This window comes from Prionailurus bengalensis, chromosome A2 (assembly GCF_016509475.1).
Source record: "Prionailurus bengalensis isolate Pbe53 chromosome A2, Fcat_Pben_1.1_paternal_pri, whole genome shotgun sequence".
NCBI lineage: Eukaryota > Metazoa > Chordata > Mammalia > Carnivora > Felidae > Prionailurus > Prionailurus bengalensis.
The window spans coordinates 54,892,418-54,914,659 of NC_057348.1; the positions used below are offsets into that span (position 1 = coordinate 54,892,418).

The window sequence follows — 22,242 nt, forward strand, 5'->3', positions numbered from 1 at the left end:
TACAACATTAACTCATTCAGGTTTAACAATGTTATAAGGCAGGGACTATTCTCATGGCCTATTACAGACAAACCAAGGTGCAGAGAGGTGAGTACCTTGTCCCAGGTCACACAGACAGTAAGGGGTGGAGTACTGACTGAAACTCCAGGCAGCCTGCCTAAAGTCCACATGCTTAGCCACTGTGCTCTCCCTGGGGTCCAGGGTCGTCATCTGTAAACATAAAAAGCCACCATAAATGCATCAAGAACAATATGTGGACTGATCACAACAGCTAGAGAGAACAGAGAAAGAAAAAGATGAGAAAAAGCCAGTGTGGCAACACGTTAATGGTAAATCTAGGTGGTGGGAAAACAAACATTCACTGTAAAAACTCTTTCAATTCTTCTGTAAGTTTGAAAATGTTAATAATGAAATGGGCAAAAGGAGCATCAGGGATCCATGTTGATGTATAGTGCTGAATGATTAAAACAGATTCATCATCATGCAAAAAACAAATATACAATTACGGGAATTTAAATGAGACACTAAGGGGGCACCTGGGTGGCTCAGTTGGCTGAGCATCCGACTTCGGCTCACGTCATGATCTCACGGTGTGTGAGTTCGAGCCCCGCGTCGGGCTCTGTGCTGACAGCTCAGAGCCTGGAGCCTGCTTCAGATTCTGTGTCTCCCTCTCTCTCTGCCCCTCCCCCACTCATGTTTCTCTCTCTCTCTCTCTCTCTGTCTCAAAAATAAGTAAACATTAAAAAATTAAAAAAAATAAATGAGACACTTAGGGGGTGCCTGAGTGGCTCAGAGGTGACACGTCCGACCCTTGATTTCAGCTCAGGTCATGATTCCAGAGCTGTGGGATTGAGCCCTGCGTCAAGCTCTGCCTTGGGCATGGAGCCTGCTTAAGATTCTATCTCTCTCTCCCTCTGCCCCTCTCCCTCAGCTCACACTTGCACTCTCTCTAAAATTAAAATAAAATAAAAAATAAAATAATAAAATAAAATAAAATAAAATAAAATAAAATAAAATAAAATAAAAGTGAGGCACTTAGGACAAACCAGTCTATGTAGTATTTTGCACCAAATGGGTATTTATTAAGTGTATACAAAGCACTTAGCACTGTGTTGCTGAAGATAGGTGCTTAATAAATGATAATTCTTTGATCCTTGTGAAGCTCAAAATCACCAACTCACATGGAATTATAAAACCCCTCATCATCAACATACATTTACTTATTTTGTTTGGTTTTTTTAAACATGCATTTATTAAGCTCCCAGCATAGAACCAATGTACTGAAGGGCCATGGAATACTCAGAAGTAAAGACGAGGCTCCCCCATCAAAGAGCACTGACTGAAGACATAGAACAGCCTATTTGGAAAGTAGGACTTTTCTGGACTAGATCTCTGGTCCATTTTTTCTTTTTCACAAGGGTCAATTCGCGGGGGGGGGGGAACAAAAAAAAGAATGTTCTGGTGATACACTTTAAACTAAAAGATGATGGAAATGTTGTACACCATGGGGAAAATGTACATAAGTAACAATGTATACAGTTTTATTTTACAAGACAGAAAACTGCTAATAAGATTATTGTGGCTCCTAAAACGTTATTATCTGGGTATATAAATCTCAGTGGAAGTTACCACATAGAAGAAACTTTACAATCATCCATTAGACCCTGAGCTGCTACTCTGGTTTAGGGTTCTCTAAGGGCCTTCTGAATTCTATTATATACTCTACATGTTTCTTGAAGGGAGGTACTTTTAGCGGAAAAAGGACTTGGATTTAAATAACAGTGAATCACACCATGAGAGAGACAGAGTTATTCCCTTTTCAGTCCTTCTGAATCCTTCTGACTATGCCAAGGAGAAAGTCTCTGTGTGGTGCCAGGATGTCTTTAACACCTCTCCCTGTTTAACAAAGGGACCAGGCTTCCAGCTCCAGCCTTGGCAAGTAACAACCTCAAGCTACAATTTACCCGTTAATTTCCTTTCCTTAGTATCTTATTTGTACAATTGCCTTCTATTTATGGCAGCCAATAGTGTTTTTCCATTTCCCAACCGTGACATAAAATTTCCTTTCTAAATATTTTAAAGTAAAAAAGACTGATTGAAAGAAAAACAGTAAGTGATAGTATAGGTGGTGTAACAGAAATAGTAGAAGTGGCACAGGAAAGGCAAACAGTTGAGAAACACAGACCTGCTCCAATCTTACCATTTTACAGATGAGCAAACTGTGGCCTAGCCTTCTCCAAGACCCCACAGCAAGTCAGTGACCGAGCAGGCTTTGAACTCACATCTCCCAACGGACTGCCCTGCACCCTTTCAGGGCTGTTGATATTTATTTTGGCTTCTCCCCCCGATCCTCGCACTGAAGCAAGGTGTGGGGCAAGACAAGGAGCGGAAGGAGGAGGCACTGCCTCCCCACCTTCTCACCCCTTCCTGTCCTGCTCAACCTGAAGCACACCCCTGGGCACGCTTCTCAGATAGCAACACTCCAGCCACTCAATTCTCAAAGCCCCTGTTCAGGCAAAGACGCACTAGGACCCCACCCCCACGGCAGTCCCCCGTGCCTCTCAACTTGAGGTGTCTGAAACATCCCTTGCCCAGACCTGTTCCAGCTCAAAGCGAGGATTTTTCTCCCCCTTGCTTCTATATGTTTCATGAAGGAAAACAGAAGAAAGCTTTGCTCACTGATTGATGTCCAAGAGGATGTGGTCCTGCATGGGAGATTTATCCTGGTCAGTTTGGCCTTCAGTGAAATAGCATCAGAAGATAAGGTAGCACTGACATTTTCTTGGGTATTTTTCCCTTATTGTCATGTTAACTTGGGTGAAGGGACCTTTTTTGGTTTCTGGACAAAGTACAGATCAAGGCAACAGGGACTCTGCATATGGCCAAGCAAAAACTGTGCACTGGGCAACCCTGGGGGAGTAGGATGTGAATGTGGCCCTGGAGCTGTGCAGTGCACAGCCTGCGCAATCAGATCTGGCATCCCTTAGTTGTAATTCACTAAGAATGCCCGAACCAGGTGTCAGGACATCTGAGTCCTAGCACTGATTTTTCCACTAAATTGCTGAGCTATCTTATCTTAGGTAAATCCCTTTCCCTCTCTGTGCCTCAGTTTCTTCCTCTGTTAACAGGACCAAATGTTGTCTGAAGTTCCCTCCCAGCTGTAAAATTCAGTGATTCTACAGAAGCAGATTTCGATTTCTGAAGGGATGTCATACAAAAGAGGAAATGAACTCACTTGCCTAGCTTGAGAGGGGAGAGCCAGCATGAGTGGGGTAGGGATATTAGGAGACAGCTTTTGCCTCAGTCAGAAAGGAAAATTTAATCAGGATACCTAGCAACAGATGAGGCAACCCTGGGAGGTGGTGAGTTTCCTGTGGCTTGAGGAATTCAAGTACAGACTGGGTCAGAGCAAGGCCTGCTAGAGTGGGAGCCTTGACCATCTGCCCTTTGAGGTCCTTTCTAGCAGGGAGATTTTGGTTTCAGAGCTTGGTTCTATGTTCATTAACGCTAGGAGGCACTCAGCTAGGTCTGGATCTTCTCAAACCCTGCCGATAACTATTAATGCAATGAACTGGTCGGCTGTGTAGCTCTCACCCTCTTAGAGTTTGCACATGTCCACACTCTCCAAATTAAACTCAGTCCCTCCAGTAGTGTTAGTGTTTACCCTTGCCCCAGCAAACAAACCTTTTCATTCTGGAAAGAACTAATTAACAGCCTCACCCAGACTTGGGGGAGAGAGAAGATGGAGCCAGGGTGGGGGAACCATGTAAAAAACTCAGGAGAATAAACCATACAAACACTGCTAGCATCTACACTCCAGCGACAGCTCAGGCTAATTGCAAATCATCTTATCTATTCATTACTGCAGGCGCCCTGGGAACTCCTAGCAGCAGCAGCAGCAGCTGTGTGGGACTGGGTGAAGTCACTGCACACGAGGGGTCAGAATCAGGATGTCCTTTAAAATCACCGCCATTTTCGCTTTTATTAATTCCGATCAGGCACTCCCAAAGAGAGTAAATGGTTGAAGCTGAATTGCATTGCCTTTAAGTTGCGTCCACAAGGTACGCGGAACAGCAAGATTTGGCAGTTATCCACGTGGGATGTTCAATAAGGGCATTCAGTCAGTCTTGGAAAGGTGGGGTCAGAAAATCCCCACTGTTGTCAATAATTTCAGTGTTTCACTTTTACTTCCAAGGTGAATGAGTCCAAAAAAAAAAAAATCAGCTTGGATATACCTCTTAAAAGGCTTCTATTCAGAAATTTAGCTCAGGGCGCCCTTAGCTCTTTAAACAATTTAAATAGATTGTCTTTTCTAGTTCCCTTGAATAGAGTGTATATTTACACAGTAAAAGGGTATCAATCTCAATTCAGGGTATTTTCCTGATGGTGAAAGATATTTAGTTTGGCAAGATTCCAGAACCTTCTCTCTTGGTGACTTTCCTGGAGGGGACCAGCAAACCCATCATTCCCATCTACATGAGAAATGTCTCTCAAATAATGGAAACACAAATGCTGACATTTACACTGTATTTGGCATTTTAGACAATACTTTCACACAGATGATCAACTCTGATCTTCTCAAACACTCTGCCGCAAGGTAGCATGAACCCCATTTCGCAGCCAGTTAACTGAGGCTCAGAGAGGTAAAGCCACTCACCCCAATTCACACAGCTAGAAATAAATAGAGCCTGAGGCTAAAAAGCAAGTCCATCCCGTCCCCTAAACCTAAGCGCCTGCCTCCTGGCTCACCCAACAACAAAGAAAATGTAACTTCACAGTACCTTTCTGCATCTTGGTCTGCACTCTGCTGTTTGCTCTCAAAGGCGTTGAAGCTGCTCATGTCCACGTAGCCGTCGTTTTCATTTGCTGTGGACAGGGCTCTGCTCTGATCTTCAAACAGCTTCGTAAATGTCCCAGCCCTCGCAGGCCTCCGGGGCGGAATCTGGATATTTTCATAGTCCGAGTTCATGGCTGGAATGTTCTCATAGTCTGAAGTGTCGGCGTTAGGGAACGAGATGGACCGTGGCTTGGTCAGGGGCAAGGGCAGAAAGGGGGGCCGAGAGCGGTCTTCGAAGGACTCCACTCTCGACACGGTCCTGCTGAAGGGGACACCTTTCCTCTTGCCATCCCTGTAGAAGATGAGGGAGGAGGGCGATTCGGAAGCCCGGAGCTTGCCAGTCCGAGCCTTAAGCTGCGGGGAGTTGCTGAGGCTCCTGCGGTCGATTTCCAGAAGCCTGGCAGGCCCATGGTAGCTGGATTCTGAAGAGGACCTGGAAGACGACACATTGACATCCACGTGCACTTTGTTCTCGGACTTCTTTTTAAACGTAAGCGCCAGGAACCGCTTGAAGGATGACTTCTTCTTCTTGGTATACTTGTCCGGGGGCTCACTCTCGATCAGCAGGGAGGGAGAGCTCTTTGTGATGGGCTTTTTGGTGATGCAGGCCAGGTCGAAAGGGGGCGGGATGTCAACCACAGAAGAGGGTGTTGAGGTGCCACTGGATGGGAGATGGTTCCTCTGGGAGAAGCTCCCAGAGGAGCCGATCACACAGGGCAGAGAAAGGTTGTCATCTTTCCTTTTGATCCTATGGTCGTCCAAGCCAGATGCCTCCGACTCCCGGTACAAGGAGACCGGAATCTCTCGGCCTTCCACGGAGAACGATCGGGGGTACAAAGTGAAGGCTCTGGGCTTTGCTGGCAAGGCCCTGCTGGCTTCCAGCGGTTTCCCCTCCAACGACAGAACTGTCTTTCTCGCCTCCTTGGTGGCACCTCTAATGCCAATGGCTGATGAGCCAGCTTCTGGTCCCGTTTCTTCTGGGACGGTTTCTGGGACATAGCCGGCCACCTTCCCAGAGTGGGGCCTGGTCCTCGTGATGATGTTCTTCCTGTCGAGGGGGACCAGGCCTCCCTCAGCATCGGAGTTCATTTCTTCTTTCATGCCATAACCACTCAGCGTGTCACATGCAGCCTGTGTCTCCGGCTTCTCTCCTTCCCCAGGGTCAGCCTCATGCTCCAGGTCAACTCCCATCTCATAGGGGTTGGTGAGTGCATCGTCCCCGGCGTCCTCATCCTCTGGCATAACCACTACCTCAGGGACAGAGGGGCCCTCCCCAGAGACACAGGAAGCTCCAACAACGGGGCCCTGCTCTGCACATTCTCCTGACTGTGGTTCCTGCTCGGACTCTAAGCCTTTTGCTGACTTGGAAAAAGAAGAGCAGCTCTCGCTACAGAAAGAGGTGCTCTCGGTCGGAAAGAACTCGTAGGGACTTCCCGAGAGTGACGTCACAAAGTCATCCACACTGTCACTCTCGAAAGGAATGATCTGGCAGCTCTCCTCAGCAGGTTCGTCCTGCACCAGGTCTCTGCCTTCTCGGGGGTCTTCTCCCACCTCCTGGGTGACGGCTGCCATTTCTTCTTGGCCAGTTTTCTCATTTTGGTCCTGTGGTTCATCCTGGTCATCATGGTCATCTTCACACTCACACTCCTCAGAGATTTCAGGGCTATCAGTGGTTGTCTCCGCCTCCTGGACACCCACGGCCAAGTCCTCATTCTCTGTGGGTTCCTTGCTGGCATCGTCAGCGTCCCCGTCAGAGGGCCTGTCGGAATCCACACATTCTTCTGGAACCCCTGGTTCTGTGTTGGTGGAGCCTTCCCCACCACCCTCCTCTGCCTCCCTGGGTGTCCCAGGGGGCCCAGGCTCCTCGCTGGGAGTTTCCGGACCCTCTAAATCAACGTGAGTGAGAATGACGTCATCGCTTGGGAGGAGTGCCTCTCCGTCCCAAGGTCCCCTGTCCTCCAGGTTGTATACGTTGTGCTCTTCCACTCGCTTCTCTTCCTCCTCACTTGTCAATGTCTGCTCCTCTGCCCCAGGGTCACAGGCACCATCCTCTGCCTCCACGTTCTCAGGAGTGGGGGCCCCGCCTCCATCAGCCTCTCTACTCAGCACCACTTCAGCTGGAGCAGCTCCCAGCCCCTCTGGGTCACTCTCCTCGCCTTCCTCCCTGCACTCCTCTTCCCCCGTGGCATCTGGAGGCGCCATGGCAGCACTCTCTGCAGAGCAGCTGCTGTCCCTGGGTTCGTCCTCTTTCGGCAGAGCCCTGGGGACCACGATGTAATCCTCGTCAGCCTCAGACTCCGAGCACTCCAAGTTGGACTGGCGCTCTTCATAAGGCCCCCTGTCAACACAGAGCACCTTCCCGTTGCTGCATTTGTTCAAGCTGTTGATCACGTACACGCTGGCTCTCCACTCACTGGGGGTCGCCAGCCTGGGCTTAGGGGCAATGGGGGGTTTCGGCCCCCTAGACATGGAGTTGGGACTGGGAAGGCTATCGGGCCGGGGTGATGAAGGGAATTTGGGTGCTGTCACTGGTGTGAGGGGACTGGCAGTCTTTGGCTTGGGAGCAACTGGTGGTTTTGGTGAATCTAAAGGATAAAAATAGAGAAAAAGAAGGAGAAAAAGTACAGTTAACCCTTATTTCCATTCAGAGTCTCCAACTTACCATTTTGAAGAGAACACTGAAGATAGTTTCCCAACCTATGTGAACCCAATCTGCTATATTCTGTGTTAAGTTTATGCCCTCCACAATCATCTTTAAGACCCCTTGACCTCCACTGATAATTCATTCTGTAAACAAAGTAAATAGATCTTTCTTCTATATATAGTCCAGCTACTCAATGAACTCAATGAAATACTCCTCAAATACAGGTATCAGATCATTGTAATCATTCATCCAACAGCTACGTATTACAAGCTTTCTAGGGGCGCCTGGGTGGCTCAGTCATTTGAGCATCCAACTTCAGCTCAGGTCAGGATCTCAGAGTTTGTGACTGTGAGCCCTGCATTGGGCTCTCTGCTGTCAGCATGGAGCCCACTTTAGATCCTCTGTCCCTGTCTCTGCCCCTCCCTTACTCGCACTCTCTCTCTCTCTCTCAAAAATAAACAAACATTAAAAAAAATTCTTTCTAGGTGCCAGGCACTCATGAGACAATGCTGAACTTGACGGTCATCATCTCTGCCACCCACATGGAGCCTACATTCACCCTACACTTAATTCATTGGATACCTATCTATACGCATAGCACCATACATAGGAAGGTCTTCTAGAATCAAGACGAAAAGAATACCTCTGCTGAGTACTTGCCATTGAGTCAGGGAGACAAAACGAACAGAACAACTGGAGGACAGAGCTGCAGACCTTTGGAATATTATGACTGAATAGCCATTATCTCATTCCTTCAAGAATGATACACCAAAGGTCTGTGACAGTGATGCATGATTCCTCCTCTAAGGGTCACCTCTGAATTGTACATGCTTCAAGACTGGTGTCTAGCTAACTGCCCTGTGTCTAAATTTCATGGGCATCCAAACTTCATGGGAGAAGCTACATGATATTTTCCAACATGTATATCTGCAAAAACTCTCTTCCCTTGTGGATTTGGGGGATCTATCTGACCATGTCAGAATAAAGGATGTAGGTACAAACTGTACATCCAACAGGAGTCAGAGAAGCAAGAGTTACCATGATGAAGGAAGACCCTCCTGCGGTAGGTGAAATTTAAGCTGTATTTTGCAGAATGAGAGAGGCCTGGACAAATGCAAAGGTCAAGGGTGTAGCTGCCCACTTCCAAGTTCATCCGTCCTGCCACAAGACTGCTTCAATGCCTCCAAGCCCCTGGCCGCACTGTGGGCAGAGTGAGGAATGAAGATTTCCAGGAAGGCAACTCCATCCTGACATCTCAGCTTCAAACACACTGCCTGGCTCCCCACTGCCCATAGATGAAGACACACAAGTCTCCCCTCAAGCCTCGCCCCGCCGCCCAGTGCCATCCCCACTAAGGCCTGGGTTTGATGCAGAGCAACTTCAGAATGCCAGCCTGGCTCATGACAGAAGGGAGATGAAGCAGAGCTCCTAAAGGTCTGTCAGCAAACTCTTCTCCCCATGCATTTGACTTCCAGTTAAACCCTTGCAGCACCGTTACCCTGTCATCTGTAGTCCAGAGGTAGCTGGCAGAGATGCAACATGAGCCACGTTTATCATCACATATGTAATTTTTATTTTTCTCACAGCCACATTAAAAAGTAAAAACGAGTAAAAAAAGTAAAAAGTAAAAAGTAAAAACGAGGGGGCACCTGGGTGGCTCAGTTAAGCATCCGACTCTTTTTTTTTAAGTTTATTTTATTTTATTTTTTTGAGAAAGAGATAGAAAGCAAGCAGGAAAGGGGAAGAAGGAGGGAGAGAGAGAGAGAGAGAAAGGAAGACAGAGAATCCCATACAGGCTCCACACTGTCAGCACAGAGCCCCATGTGGGGCTCATACTCATGAACCATGAGATCATGACCTGAACTGAGACCAAGAGTTGGATGCTTAACAGACTGAGCCATCCAGTCGCCCCAACTTCCAAGTCTTGATTTCAGCTCAGGTCTTGATCTCAGGGTAGTGAGAGCACAGTGGGCTCTGTGCTGGACATGAAGCCTACTTTAAAAAAAAAATAGAGAGAGAGAGAGATCTGGGACACCTGGGTGGCTCAGTCAGTTTAGTGTCCTACTCAATTTGGGTTCAGGTTACAATCTCACAGTTGTGGGATGGAGCCCCACGTTAGCTCTGCATTGGGTGTGGAGCCTGGTTAAGATTTTCTCTCTCCTCTCCCTCTGTCTTGCGTGCATGCACACTTTGATAGATTTGATAGATCAAAGTATATAGATATATACTTTAAGGATATACATATATATCCTTTAAAAAAGTAAAAAAGAAATGGTGAAATTAATTTTAACAATACTTTTTCAACTCAATATATTTGATATATTACCATTTTGGATATCATCAATAAGTCATATTTGGATCATGTCATCAATATACAAAATTTATTAAGGAAATATTTGACATTCTTTTTTGTACTAAGTCCTTGAAATCAAATGTGTATTTTACACTTTTCAGCACATCACAATTCACATTAGCCACATTTCAACTGCTCAGTAGCAACATGTGGGTGGTGGCTATGGTGCTGGCCAGCACAGCACTAGCTCGTTGTAACCCATCTCCATGGGACTGTTCCATTGGCACCTCAAGCCAAACTCAGTATCTCCCCTAAACTCACAGAACCATGTAAAATTTAACTGAGGAGGCCCCAAAGGAAATTAAAAAGGCCTGGGGCAGCAAGAATATAGGTGCCCAGGAACCATGCTCCTGAAAGGGCCTGATTTCAGTCTCTTTAGTTGTACTTTGCACATATATCTAAGGAACTCAGTGGTCTGGTTTCCCAGTGTACAGCTAATTAGGAGGGGAAGGGACTGGCAGTTAGAACAGGAACCCTGCCAGGTGTAAGATGTGGCAGCTGCCAGCAAGAAAGGGAGAGAAGAGACTCAGCTGTCGAGACCCTAAAGGCTAAAGCACCCACTACGCCAACGCCCTAACCCACACCTATATTCATCCACATCAACACCAAGGCTAGACACGGGCATCCAGATAATAACCCAGAGTGTTCAAGACATAAGTGGCCCTCCAACTCCTTGTTGCCATAAGCAAATACGTCCTAATTTAGAAAATTATCTGTCCAAATTAGTTAAAACACACACACACACACACACACACCACCGCTGCCACCACCACCACCACCACAACCACCAACAAAACCCACCCAACTATGTGGATTTTAAACAGCTAAGCTTTAGCTAACCTGTAACTGTGAAGTAATAGCCTTTGGAGCCTGGCTCATCTGGATTCAAATCCTGGCTTTGCCACTTACAACCTATAAAAGTGAGCTTCAGTTTCCTCATCTGTAAAATGGGTTCAACAGTAACACCTACTCTCAAGAGGTTATGAATATTAAAATATATATAATTTATTAAAAGTGCCCAGCAGTAGGCCTTCAAGTAGGACTAGCCAATAAATAGTAGCAATTGTTATTCTAACAATGTCAGTCTTTGTCTACCACACATCTTCCCCTGGTATAAGCCTTGCTCTACACTGATGTATAATACTAGCTTCAAGTTCCCAACATCAGGTGTCAGGCATTGGCATGAAATTACTCTTTGGGGGTGGGGACTCTCATTTCTCATCCTTAACAGGTGGTATTTCACATGAGCACCGTGAGACTTGGCAGAGGGACAGATGGGCCATGAAAAACGACCATCACCTTGGTTGCATCGCCCCCACCCCCACGCCATCCTTCATCCAATCAAGCTATTGATCTGTGGGCGCCATCTCCTCGAGAAAGGTCACAGTAGGTGTCTGAGGCGTGATCCTGCAAGAAAATGCCTTCCCCACAGGATCCCCTAGGAATGACAAATATCTAGTGTTCATGTTCTGCTTCCAGTTCTGAGGTTCAAGGTGTTTCACCTGAAACCCCTCTGAAATCAAAGGATGCCAGAATCAGAAAGGCTTTGTCTGACCCCTCAGTAAGAGATAGGGTAACTGAGGCACACAGAGGTGACGCATACTGTTCTCAGCAAGCCCGGAGCAGGGCCCAGGGAGAATGTGGGTTTCCTGCCTCCTGGTCCAGTTGCTAGAACCTCTGCCTTCACCCTTTTGCTACTGAGCTTTCTTCTACAGTGGAGACTCAGGGCTCCCAGCTTTTAGTGAGGCAGACAAAGGTAAAATTCAGAAAACCTGAGGCCAGAGAGACCAGAGACAACTAACCAGGTATGAACTTTACAAAAGGCTGAGTTCAGAACTCAGAAGTACTGACTGGTCACAAGGTTTGTTCTCATCCAATTTTCATTAATCCAATTCCATTGAACAGATATTTATTGACCACCTACTATGTGCTGGGCACCCATCTAGAATCTTTGGACACATCAATAAACAAAACAAAGACCCTGTCCCTCATGAACCTTTATATTCTAGTGGAGGAGATAAGGAATAAAAAGGAGATGTATATGACCTTATTGTATATTAGATGATCATAAACTCTATAGACAAAGATTAGGAGCTAGGTGGGGTTTTGTTTGTTTTTTCAATTTTAAAGAGTTACTGGGGTAGGCCTTATGGAAAGGACGCTAGAGCAAAGATTAGAGAGATGTGAGGGAAGCCAGGACTCGGTTGGTATGTTCAAGGAGGGCCAGAGTGGCCAGAAGGGAGGGACGAGCGAGCAAGCAACGGGGAGAAGCAGGAGATGAGGTCAGAGGGGTCACAGGAAGGGGACAGATTATGCAGGCCCCCCAAGCAGAAGAGGGACGCGCATACTCTGGTTAATGTGCTGAAATAAGCAGAAGTGGTGATGACGGATCCAGGGACATCCAGGCAGGAGATGAGACGGTGGAGGCTTGGACCAGGTTGGCAGCAGTGGGAGTAGTAAAGAGTCAGATTCCAAATATGAAGGTAGAGCTGGCAGGATTTGCTGACAGGTTGGATACGGGGTGTAAGGGAAGGAGCAAGGTCAAGGACAACACCAAGGTTTTGAGTCAGAGGAACTGGAAAAATGAAGTTGCCACCAACTGAATTGGGGGAGGCTGTACGTGCTAGGGAGGGAAAGCCAGAATTTTAGTTTGCACGTGTTAAATCTGAGTTACCTAGCACACACACCTAGGTGGAGACAGACATCAAGTGGACTCCTAGGTAGACCAGTCTGGGTTCCATGGAGAGGTCTGGCTGGAGGTATCTCCATCACAGGGATGGGATTTAAGGCATGGGCCTGGTGAGATCATCAAGAGAATGAGTGTGAACAAAGAAAAGAGCAGGGCCAAGGAGGGAGCCCTGGCATGAGGAGGAGCCTGGGAAAGACACTGGGGAGGAAGGAAAGAAAATGAAGGCTGTGTGAGAGCTTTAGCTCGGCTCCCTTCCCTCCTTCCTCACAGAAAGGAACCTGATAGAGTGCCTGCCCTCTGTACAAGGTTATCTGGGTCCTAGACCAATCCTGCCTAGAGAAGACCCGCAGAAGAGGCAGCATTGGGGCGCATGTGGAAGGACAGGCAGGATTTTCTTAATCAAAGGAGACGCTGGGTATGCCAGGCAGAGGGAACAGAATATGCAGAGGCCCAGAGGTGGTTAGACGCAAGCCCTTTGGGAGTATGGTCAAGAGTCCAGTCTGGCAGGGATGCAGAATTACAGGATAAATCAGACCTGGGGGTTCCTCCTCCGGGTTAAGTTTCTCTTTCTAACTAGAACCCAGCATGGGTGCAGCTGGTGTGGACCCTCTGCTGCCTCATGAGTCCCTGTGGCTGCTGTGTGAACCTTCCCTTTCTCAGTATCACAAAGCCCAGGGTAATACCCTCTCTGCCCAGGACCTCTTGGCAATTTGCTATGCATGAGCATAACTCAAATGCAGAATAGCCTTTGAGCCAAGATGCCAAGAGTTAAACTGACGGTGGGGAACCACAGTGACAGGAAGAGGAGATTTTTAACAGTTTCTGGTGATAGAAATCATCCCTAGCCAGCCCCCATTACTAGTTTGTATTTTCTCTCTCTATTTTAATTAAATCTGTCACTCACACATTCATGCTGCTGCTCCCATGTCAGCTATATAGAGGTTAAATGAGAGGGGGTATTGGGAGGAGCACTGGACTAGGAGTCAGGAACTCTGATCTCCACTCCTGGCTCTGCCATTAACTGGAGGTGTGACCTTGGGTAAGTCCCTTCCCCTCGCTGGGCCTCAGTTTCTCCATCTGTAGAGTAAGAGCACTGCACCAGTTAGGAAAGTGCCTTCTGCTCTGGCCAACTACAGAGTATTAAATGCATGGCTCTTCTTCTGATGTCTCCTGATATCCCCTTCTTCAATCCCTGAGTCTGTTTCAACAGCAGTTCACTATATTCCCCCTGGAACCCTCATAGCCATATGTTCCAAGAGTAATTATCTTCCAATTTCACCTCCCAATCGCATCTTAATTTAACTTTCATTCCTGGGTGCCTGCTGGAATGTCCAAGCCAAGCTTGACGATTTCTAATTAGGCTGCTGTTAAGCTAGTCCAGTGATCCACAACAGGGCACATACTGGGCAGACTGCATGGGACGAAGTTGGAAAAGCATGGGCCCCAGGCTCAGACAGACCTGGGCTCCAATCCCAGCACTGGTACATATCAACTGTGCCATCTTGGGCATGTCACTTTGCCTCTCTGAACCTGAGTTTCCTTCTTGGCAAGATGAAATAAATACCTCCTTTTTCTATAAGGCTGTTGAGAAGTTCGAAAGAAATAATAGAAGACACCTCAATTAGAGGCCAACAGAAACTCAACTGGCCATCATTTCTTGTGCATCTACTATGTGTTCAGCACTGCATAAAAAAGTAGGCTCTCAAGCTGGACAGTCTGTATTTCAATCCTATCTTGGCTCAGTGACCATAAAATCCCTGCAGCTCAGTTTTCCAACCTATAAAATGGGGATAGCGAGAGTACTCACCTCATAAGGTTACTGTGAAAACTGACCTGATACAAGTAAAACACTTAAAAGCCACACCTAGTTCATAATAAGTGACCAATAAATGTTAACCAGTATTCATTAGTGGCTTATGACAGACACTGTTCCAGATACCTTATGAGCTTTATTTAATCGAACTCGATGACAAAGATCATACCATCTCCATTTTTCAGATGAGGAAACTGAGGCACCGAGGTTAAGTAACCTCTTCAAGGTCACCTAACTAAGTATATGGTGGTTCTGAAATTCATTCCCACGGAGTCTGTGGACCACTATGTTACATGATCAGCACACAGAAATCATTATGTGAGGTTTCCATCATTGCTATCACACTGAAAAAGTAACCAGGTTTATGCTGGAGGCAAGTTCTAGGACCACTAAACCCAAGAGCAGCAACTGCTAAGATTTCCTGGGTCCAAGCCTGCCTCCAAGTTTATTCCTGCTCACTTCATCCCCCATATTCTCAGGGAGGGGAGGGCTTGCCCAAGCCTCAAGCAGGGAAACGTGGGAAAACTGGAACTGCTCTCACCATTGTTTTAAAGTGGGTTTTATTAGGAGTGTAGGAAAAAGCTAGCCTGTCCGGCTCTGTTCAGGCTGTGCCAGAAACAGGCTGGAGGCCACCTTCTTCCTCCAAGGAGTGGCTAACTGAACACTGGGACCCCACTCCAGCCTCTTCCACTCCCAAAGTGGCACCCCTACTCCCACCCCACCCCCATTCTGACCCACTCCCTCACTGTCCAGGCATCCACATGCCCAGCAACAACAGTGCCTGGCCACATGAAGGCAGCTACCACACTCCCAAGTCCCCGAGTGTCTCCTTTGTCAAATCAGTCCAGCCAAATGTCTCCCTTCTGCACCTCCTAAGACAATGACTTTTTTCATTAAAAAGTCTTTAAAAAGAAAAAGCCACAACACACACATACAAGGCAGCAGGATATGGTTCTAAGACAGCCAAAATGGTGGCTTCCTGTTTCTTTAGGGATGTGTGTTTTGGAGTATGGCTTCGGACGAGGGTGTTGGTCAGAGAGAGGGCTGCCTTCTGCTAAATTTTAAGAGAAAAAGAAAAAAAAGAGTGACTATCCCTCCTTGGCAGGGAAATGAAGTTAGCTGAGATTGCTGGCTTGCAAGCTCGCCTCTTCAGGGAACTTTCTGCCCTCCGGGTGGATGGAGTCAGAAATCCTGAGACCGGTTCGGGGCATCGCCCATGGGAGTCTCAGTTACTAAATCTGTTAAATGGCACTCCTCGGAAGGGATTGCTAATATTTACTATCAAACGCATTCTGGATTTCCCGGAATCCCTGAACTGGCAGAGTCGGACTCGAGGGACGGAGGGAAACGTCTGGAGTGGGGCTCAGCCTCAGCGGCGAGGAGCGTCCCTTGGCATGTGGTCCCCTGGGGGAGGCACAAAGAAGGCCCCGGGCCAGGGCGCGGCGAGGGAAGGGTACGCTGTGGGGGACAATAATTTAGAGCTTTCTAGTCTGATCCTCAGAGTGAGCTCTAAGTCTCGGGGTCTAAGAGAGAGGAGGGAGCAGGAATCGTCTTAAGAGTGCGCCGCCAGGTACTGACGGACCAGGAATAGACCCCGGGGTGGCGAAGAGCTGCGGGAGGATCCCGGGGCCCTGGAGGGACCTCCGAGGGGCCAGCGAGGATCTGGCAGGGACCCAGAGGGGCCGGAGCGAGGATTCAGGAGCGCGATCAAGTCGCCTTCGCGAAGGGAGCCTTCCTCGCTTGCCAAACGGTCCCCACGCCGGGGTGGCCGTGGGAGCGGGATGACGGAGTACACCGCCAGGGTGCGGCCTCGCGGAGACGGAGGGAGCGTCCCTGAGGCGGGGCGTCTCGGACGGGGGCCCCCGATGATCCTCAGCCTCCTCGGCGAGGGGACTCCGGACCCGCCCATATCTCAGCGGCGGCCGAGCAGGGCGGGAAGGTCGGGGGATTTTCGGCGGCTCGCTCCCGGCGCCCCGTGGGCTCCAACTTGGAGCGCCTGGCGCGGTCCCCTCGCGCGCGTCCCTCGGCGCCCGAGGTCGAGCGGGCCTCCTACCTGCTCTGTTCATCTTCCAGCACGCGCAGCCCGGGGCCGCCCGTCGGTCAATCAGTCGGTCAGTCCCAGCGCGAGTCCGCGCGCCGCCTCACTCCATGGCCGCCCCGCGGGGCCCGCACTCCCAGGCGCCCGCCCCGCCCCCCGTCCCCCCCCCCCCCCCCGGCGCGCGCCGGACTCCGCGCGGCGCGCAGGGCAAGTGGGGGCGCGGGGCGCGAGCCTCCGGGCTGGGCGGGGCGGACAGGGGCGGAGGGGGGAGGAGAGGGGGCACGAGCACGGGGCGCGCGGGGCGGCGGCCGGGACGGCGCGCCGCGTCGCGTTCACTCGAGATTCCGCGCGGAGCGCAGGGCAAGTGGGGGCGCGGGGCGCGAGCCTCCGGGGGCGGGGCCGCGCTGGCCGGGGGTGGGAGAGAGGAGGGGGCGCGAGTGCGCCGCGCATGGGGCGGCGGCCGGGGCAGCGCGCGGCGTCGCGTCCGCTCCGGGTCCGGCTCCGCACCCGGCGCGCTGCGCTCTGGCCGCCGCGCCTCTGCCGCCGCCGCGCCTCCGCCCCCTCCTAGACGTTTCCTCCCGCTCTCCAAGAGGAAGGCTTTTTTTTTTTTTTTTTTTCCTCCCCTTTCTGCTCGGTCAGGGATCGAAGGAGACGAGGGGCGAGGCGTCCCCGCGCACATTTAAAGGGGCAGTGGCGACTCGGGGAGCTGCGCGAGGTTCAAGGGACGAGGATCAGTTGCGGTGGGGTGGGGGAGCCGGCGAGTGCGGTTCTTGGGATCCCCTAGTCCTCTCGTCCAACGGACCATCCATCTCTTTCTTTTCAACCTCGGGTATGCATTCAGTCCTGTGTCAAGTGCTATGCTGGGATCAAACAAGACAGCTCCCAGTTCTTACCCTCGTGGAGCTTAGATGGGAGGACAGTGGAGACACAAGACAAATGAGCAATAAATATCGTTTCAGAGAGTGATAACTGCCTAGAGGGAGATAAACCAGGGTAATGGGGCAGAGCACTGACTCTCAAAAGTGTGTGGGTCAGCTTCGGAATTGTTAGAAAGGCAAATTCTCAGGACCGCCCCCCCCCCCCCCCTCCGCTCCCGGAGCTTACTGAATCAGAAATCCTGTGTTTAATAAACCCTTCAGGTTTTTCTGATGCAACCTGAAGTTTGAGAACCACTTGTGTAGAGTACGAGTGATGAAGAGAAGCCTCCCTGAGTTGCTGACATTGAAAGAAAGACCTGGTTGCGATGAGCCTTTCTGTGTTCACTTAGCGCACACCTGCCAGCACCTCCCTGGCACCGATGGATGACTTGTACCAAGCCTTCGCCCTTGAGGTCCTGGTCTGACTGGTCATGCAAACATAAGCAGATAGCTCTGCTTCCCAGCACAAATGCTAGGATATGACAGGAGCACACAGGGCTTGTGGGAACTCAAGAGGTATCCCTGGGAGTGGAGAGGGTTCAAGCAAAGGAAAGGCCTTTCAGGTAGAGGAAATGGCTTGAGCAAAGACTTAGAGGTGTGAAAAGGCATGCCCTGTTGGAGGAGCCAACAGGGGTCAGCTTGGCAGGAAAATAGATGGTGTAGATGTGTCCCAGGGGCACCTGGGTGGCTCAGGTCATGATCTTCCTGTTCATGGGTTTGAGCCCAACACAGAGCCCCCTTCCGATCTTCTGTCCCCCTCTCCCTTCTGCCTCTCCCCTACTGGTTTTCTCTCTTTCTCTCAAAATAAATAAATAAACTTAAAAAAAATTCTCTCTCTTTAAAAAAAGGAAAAAAAAAAGTGTCCCAATAGGAGGTACAGAAAGGCCAAAGTAAGAGGTGCCTTCTTTTTTTTTTTTTTTTTTAAGGTAATCTCTATGCACAACATGGGGCTGGAACTCATGTCCCTGAGATCAGGAGTCACATACTCCACTGACTGAGCCAGCCAGGTGCCCCAGAAGTGCTTGAAAACCATACTAAGGGCTTCATTACATCAGCCATTGAAAGCTGAGGGCAAGGAACATGGCTTCCATATATAACTGGCTGTTTACATTTATGGAGCACCTACTGTGGGCCTGGCATAGTGCTAAACAAGCATGTTTACTCATTTAAGCTTCATTGCAACCTTGTGAAGCTGGTATCAAAATTCTTCCCATGGGGCACCTGGGTGGCTCAGTTGGTTAAGTTTCCAACTTTGGCTCAGGTCATGATCTCACTGTGAGTTTGAGCCTTGCATTGGGCTCTGTGCTGACAGCTCAGAGCCTGGAACCTGCTTCAGATTCTGCGTCTCCCTCTGTCCCTGTCCCTCCCCCCTCCTCAAAAATAAACATTAAAAAAATTCAAAATTCTTCCCATTTTACGTTTGAAGAAACTGAGTAAATTGCTAAAATGAGATTTCCTGCCTCTGTTCTTGCCCTTGCTGTTCCTCATCTGCATCTCCAGAACCCCCGCCTCAAAGTGTGGCTTGGTCATTTAATAGTTTGGTTGTGAATCTACTACTATGTGAGTCTACTAAGCCCAGGGTGTGGGCCCCAGCAATTCCAGTGTCCTTTGGGAAGGGCAGCAGGAGGCGTATGTGCTGGGGGAGGGGGGAGTGTGTGTCTCAATTCATTTAGGCAATTGAGCCAAAGTATCTACTATGTGGAAATTGGAGAAGGAACATGGAACGTACCCCTTTCCCATTAGTACCATCATTCCTTCCTGTCCATCAAATAGGAGAGAAAGGCCCAGACATGACCCCTTGCCAGGATGATGGCTCCAGGGCAGGGATGTGCTCACCTGTTCACCACTGCAACCCTGACATCTAACATAGAGCCCACCACTTAGTAGGTCTTCAAAAAAATATCTACTGCCCACAAGAATAGGGCCCAAGACAGAGGTTCCTACTGTTGTTCAGGATCAGTTTGGTTTTCTGGGATCAAAGATGGTGGAGGCTAGAATTTTTGTGATTTTGGCCAGGTGTGTTGGGACCTTGCAAGGAGGCAGAATTCCAAATGGACACAAGGCATTTTACAACTTTGGCTTTGTCTTCCTGAACCTGGATACCTGCGGTCCAGCCTTTGGTCCAGGAGTCCCAGGTAACTGGATCTTTTTATTGCATAGATGAAACACCTTACTGCTATAAGCGTGGTCCATGGAGCAGCACTCGGATGCTTTGTAAAAAGGCAGAGCCTCAGGTTCCACCCCAGACCTCCTGAACCAGAATCTACATTTTAACAAGATCTCCAGATGATCCATACACACAGTACGGTTGGAGAAACGTTGCCATAGATAACCCACCCCATTTCTTTTTGGCCAGATGTGCTTCTGGGGCCCACAGGAGTAGAGAAAAGACATCACGGTTTCCCCAGGTTCTCACTGGGATGAGAACTTAATCCCCTGACCTCTGTCTCCTTATTAATACGTTATTGGGAAAGTTGGTAGGCTTCCGGATATCTAGGGGTCTGCACCCAGTAGAACTCCCAGTGCTCACTCAAAATATATTAAAACTATATGAGTGAAGGTCTGATTTAAATTGTTACCTGACCCAGATGGTGCCTGGCACACAGAAGGTGTTTGGTGCACACAGACCAAAGACAGGAATGAATGAATTTCAGTGAGGTAATGTGGAAAGGCTCTGAAGAGTTTAAACTCTTTTTTTTCCTATCATTATGAAAAATCTTATATAGTGTCTTCTCACTCACCGAGAACTTTCATACACTTAACCAGGTTTGCTGATTTTGTTTCAGTTTATTTGTATCGTCTAAACGCCACAAATATAGAATTCGATTATGCACACATTTAGGCAAGGGCGTAAGGTGTACCTCAGTTTTTCTAAATTGGGAATGGAATTTGATCCTTTAGAGGACCTTTTCTTCTCTGAACTGCCACCAGAGTCCTCAAGCCTCCAGCCTTTTGTAGAGAAGCACTTGTGCCTCTGGAGTAGAAAATCTACCGCGGAATTTGTGTTCTCTGGACAAGCTCTTAATAAACTTTATGGATCCCTGCAAGGAAGGGGAGGAGAAGGTGATGGACGGTGGAGGTGGGAGAGGTGATATTGGAGGCAAAGGAGGTGAAGGTGGTGAGGTGACAGAAGTAGCTGTGAAAGTGATGGTGAAAACGGAAGATGTGGTGCAGTTGGCAATGGCAGAGGAGATAGAGGTAGTGAAACTGACAGATGCGGAGGTGAAGACTTGGAGGAGGTGATGGGGGTAGTGGTGGAGTTGGTCAAGGTGACGGACATGGTGGAGCAGATAAAGAGATGTGTTTAAAAGTTGAGGTTGTTTCTGGGACTTTGCAATACAACCCAAATAACCTAAGACCTCAGGGTAGGAGCAGGAGAGGGAGGCTCAGAGAATTCAGTCAACAGCCAACCTCACCCCTCGCTGTAGGGCCTGTGAAAAGAAGGGAAGGCAGGAAGAGACCTCATGCTTTGCTAAGCCCTTTCCACGACTGTTGAATTTAGGATTTGAGGCTAAGCCAAGTCTACTTAAAAAGATCATAGCACCAGTGACAGTTGGGAAAAAGCACAGGTCTAAACTCGTTTAGCTGAAGCCACTTGTTGGTGTGGAGTGATGGACTATGAAGTGGAAATGCTTGTTCCTGTGTTTGCTTTTCCTAATAAGAGAAGATGGATGTGAAAGACCATAAGGCTTTACAAACATCCGGCGCTCATACTGGTGGTTGGACTTGCTTAGTCCTAATGGAGCTGAGCCATAACCACACACTGAGCTCGGGGGCTGGCTGCAAACACCCACAAAGGGCATGGCTGTGTGGGGTAATGAGCCCTTCACTCATGGATTCTTCCCAAGAATCCTATAAAGGGATTATTATATCCCCATTTCACAAAGGGAAAACTGAGGCCCAGATGGAAGTGCCCTGTCCTATAGCCCAGGCAAGACTCAACCGTTCACTCCAAGAACATAGTCTGAGCACTTCACCACCAGCCTACACTGTTCTCTCTCTGATGGGCAGGAAGTCTGCCTAGATTTCCACGTTTTCCAAATCATGACTACTGTCTCAATCCCCCTCAGCAGACCGTGAGCCACCCAGGGTAGGTATTATACCCACACGACAGACTGGGAAACTGAGGCCCAGAGGGGGAAATTGTTGGCCTTGGATCATACAGCAAGCGGGGGGGAGCAGCCAGGGCTGGAATCCACACGTCCCATCATCCAGGCCCAGGCCAGAACCACATGAAGCCTGAAACCACACACCTCTTCCTCCAGTGCTGCTGTAGTCGCTGCCTTTGCCTTTTGAGGACAGAAGCCAGACAGGACAGGGGCGTCACATGCTTGACCCATGGCAGCAGTCAGACCTCCCTGACCAGGCCTGCCTTCTCTGTCCTTTATTCTCCTCCTCCTGTCTTTCTGTCTGTTGTGGATGGTCCGAATGGCCAGCAGCTCCCAGCTCCACAGCGATGGCCCAGCCCATATCTGCAGGAGTGTTGGGAGGGGTGTTCCAGGGAACCAACACTGTGGTTCTGATACGTCCAAGGAACAGCTAGGTGGGAGCCTCAGAGCCTGAGCACCTGAGGGTGAAAGGGACGTGGCCGGCTGTTGCCAGACGAGGAGGCTGTGGCAATGAGAACAAGCAATAGTAACAATGAGGGCGAATAGCTAACGTCTACGGAGCACTTTCTCTTTACGTGCTTCTTGTGATCATGTGGAGTGATTCTATCATTATCTCCAAATTACAGTTAAGAAAACTGAGGGTCAGGGAGGTAAGAGGCTTACTCAAGTCACAGAGCTAGTGGTCGAGTTGGGACTAGACCTAGGTCTTTCTGTCCTCAAGGCCGGGGCTGTCACATTACATCATGTTTGTCTAACACCATGGTGGCAGAATCAGAAACAGAATGACTGGTGGCCAGCCGGCCTTCCTTCCTTCCTTTCTTCCTTCCTTCCCTCCACAAAAG

General features: G+C 49.1%; 1 protein-coding gene across 2 annotated transcripts in view; it reads right to left on the reverse strand.

The window, feature by feature from the left end:
• FGD5 (FYVE, RhoGEF and PH domain containing 5) overlaps positions 1-16,579 on the reverse strand; it is a 122,588-nt gene extending 106,009 nt beyond the window's left edge. Inside the window, exons 1-2 of one of the 2 annotated variants that reach the window (XM_043588203.1) lie at positions 16,390-16,579; positions 4,782-7,422 (exon numbers count right to left, since the gene is read on the reverse strand). In XM_043588203.1, coding sequence (XP_043444138.1) covers positions 4,782-7,422; positions 16,390-16,402 — 2,654 coding nt within the window. In that variant the 5' untranslated portion in view covers positions 16,403-16,579. The remainder of the gene's footprint in view (positions 1-4,781; positions 7,423-16,389) is intronic. The other variant, XM_043588202.1, reaches the window with a different exon arrangement.
• Between the last annotated feature and the right edge of the window lie 5,663 nt (positions 16,580-22,242).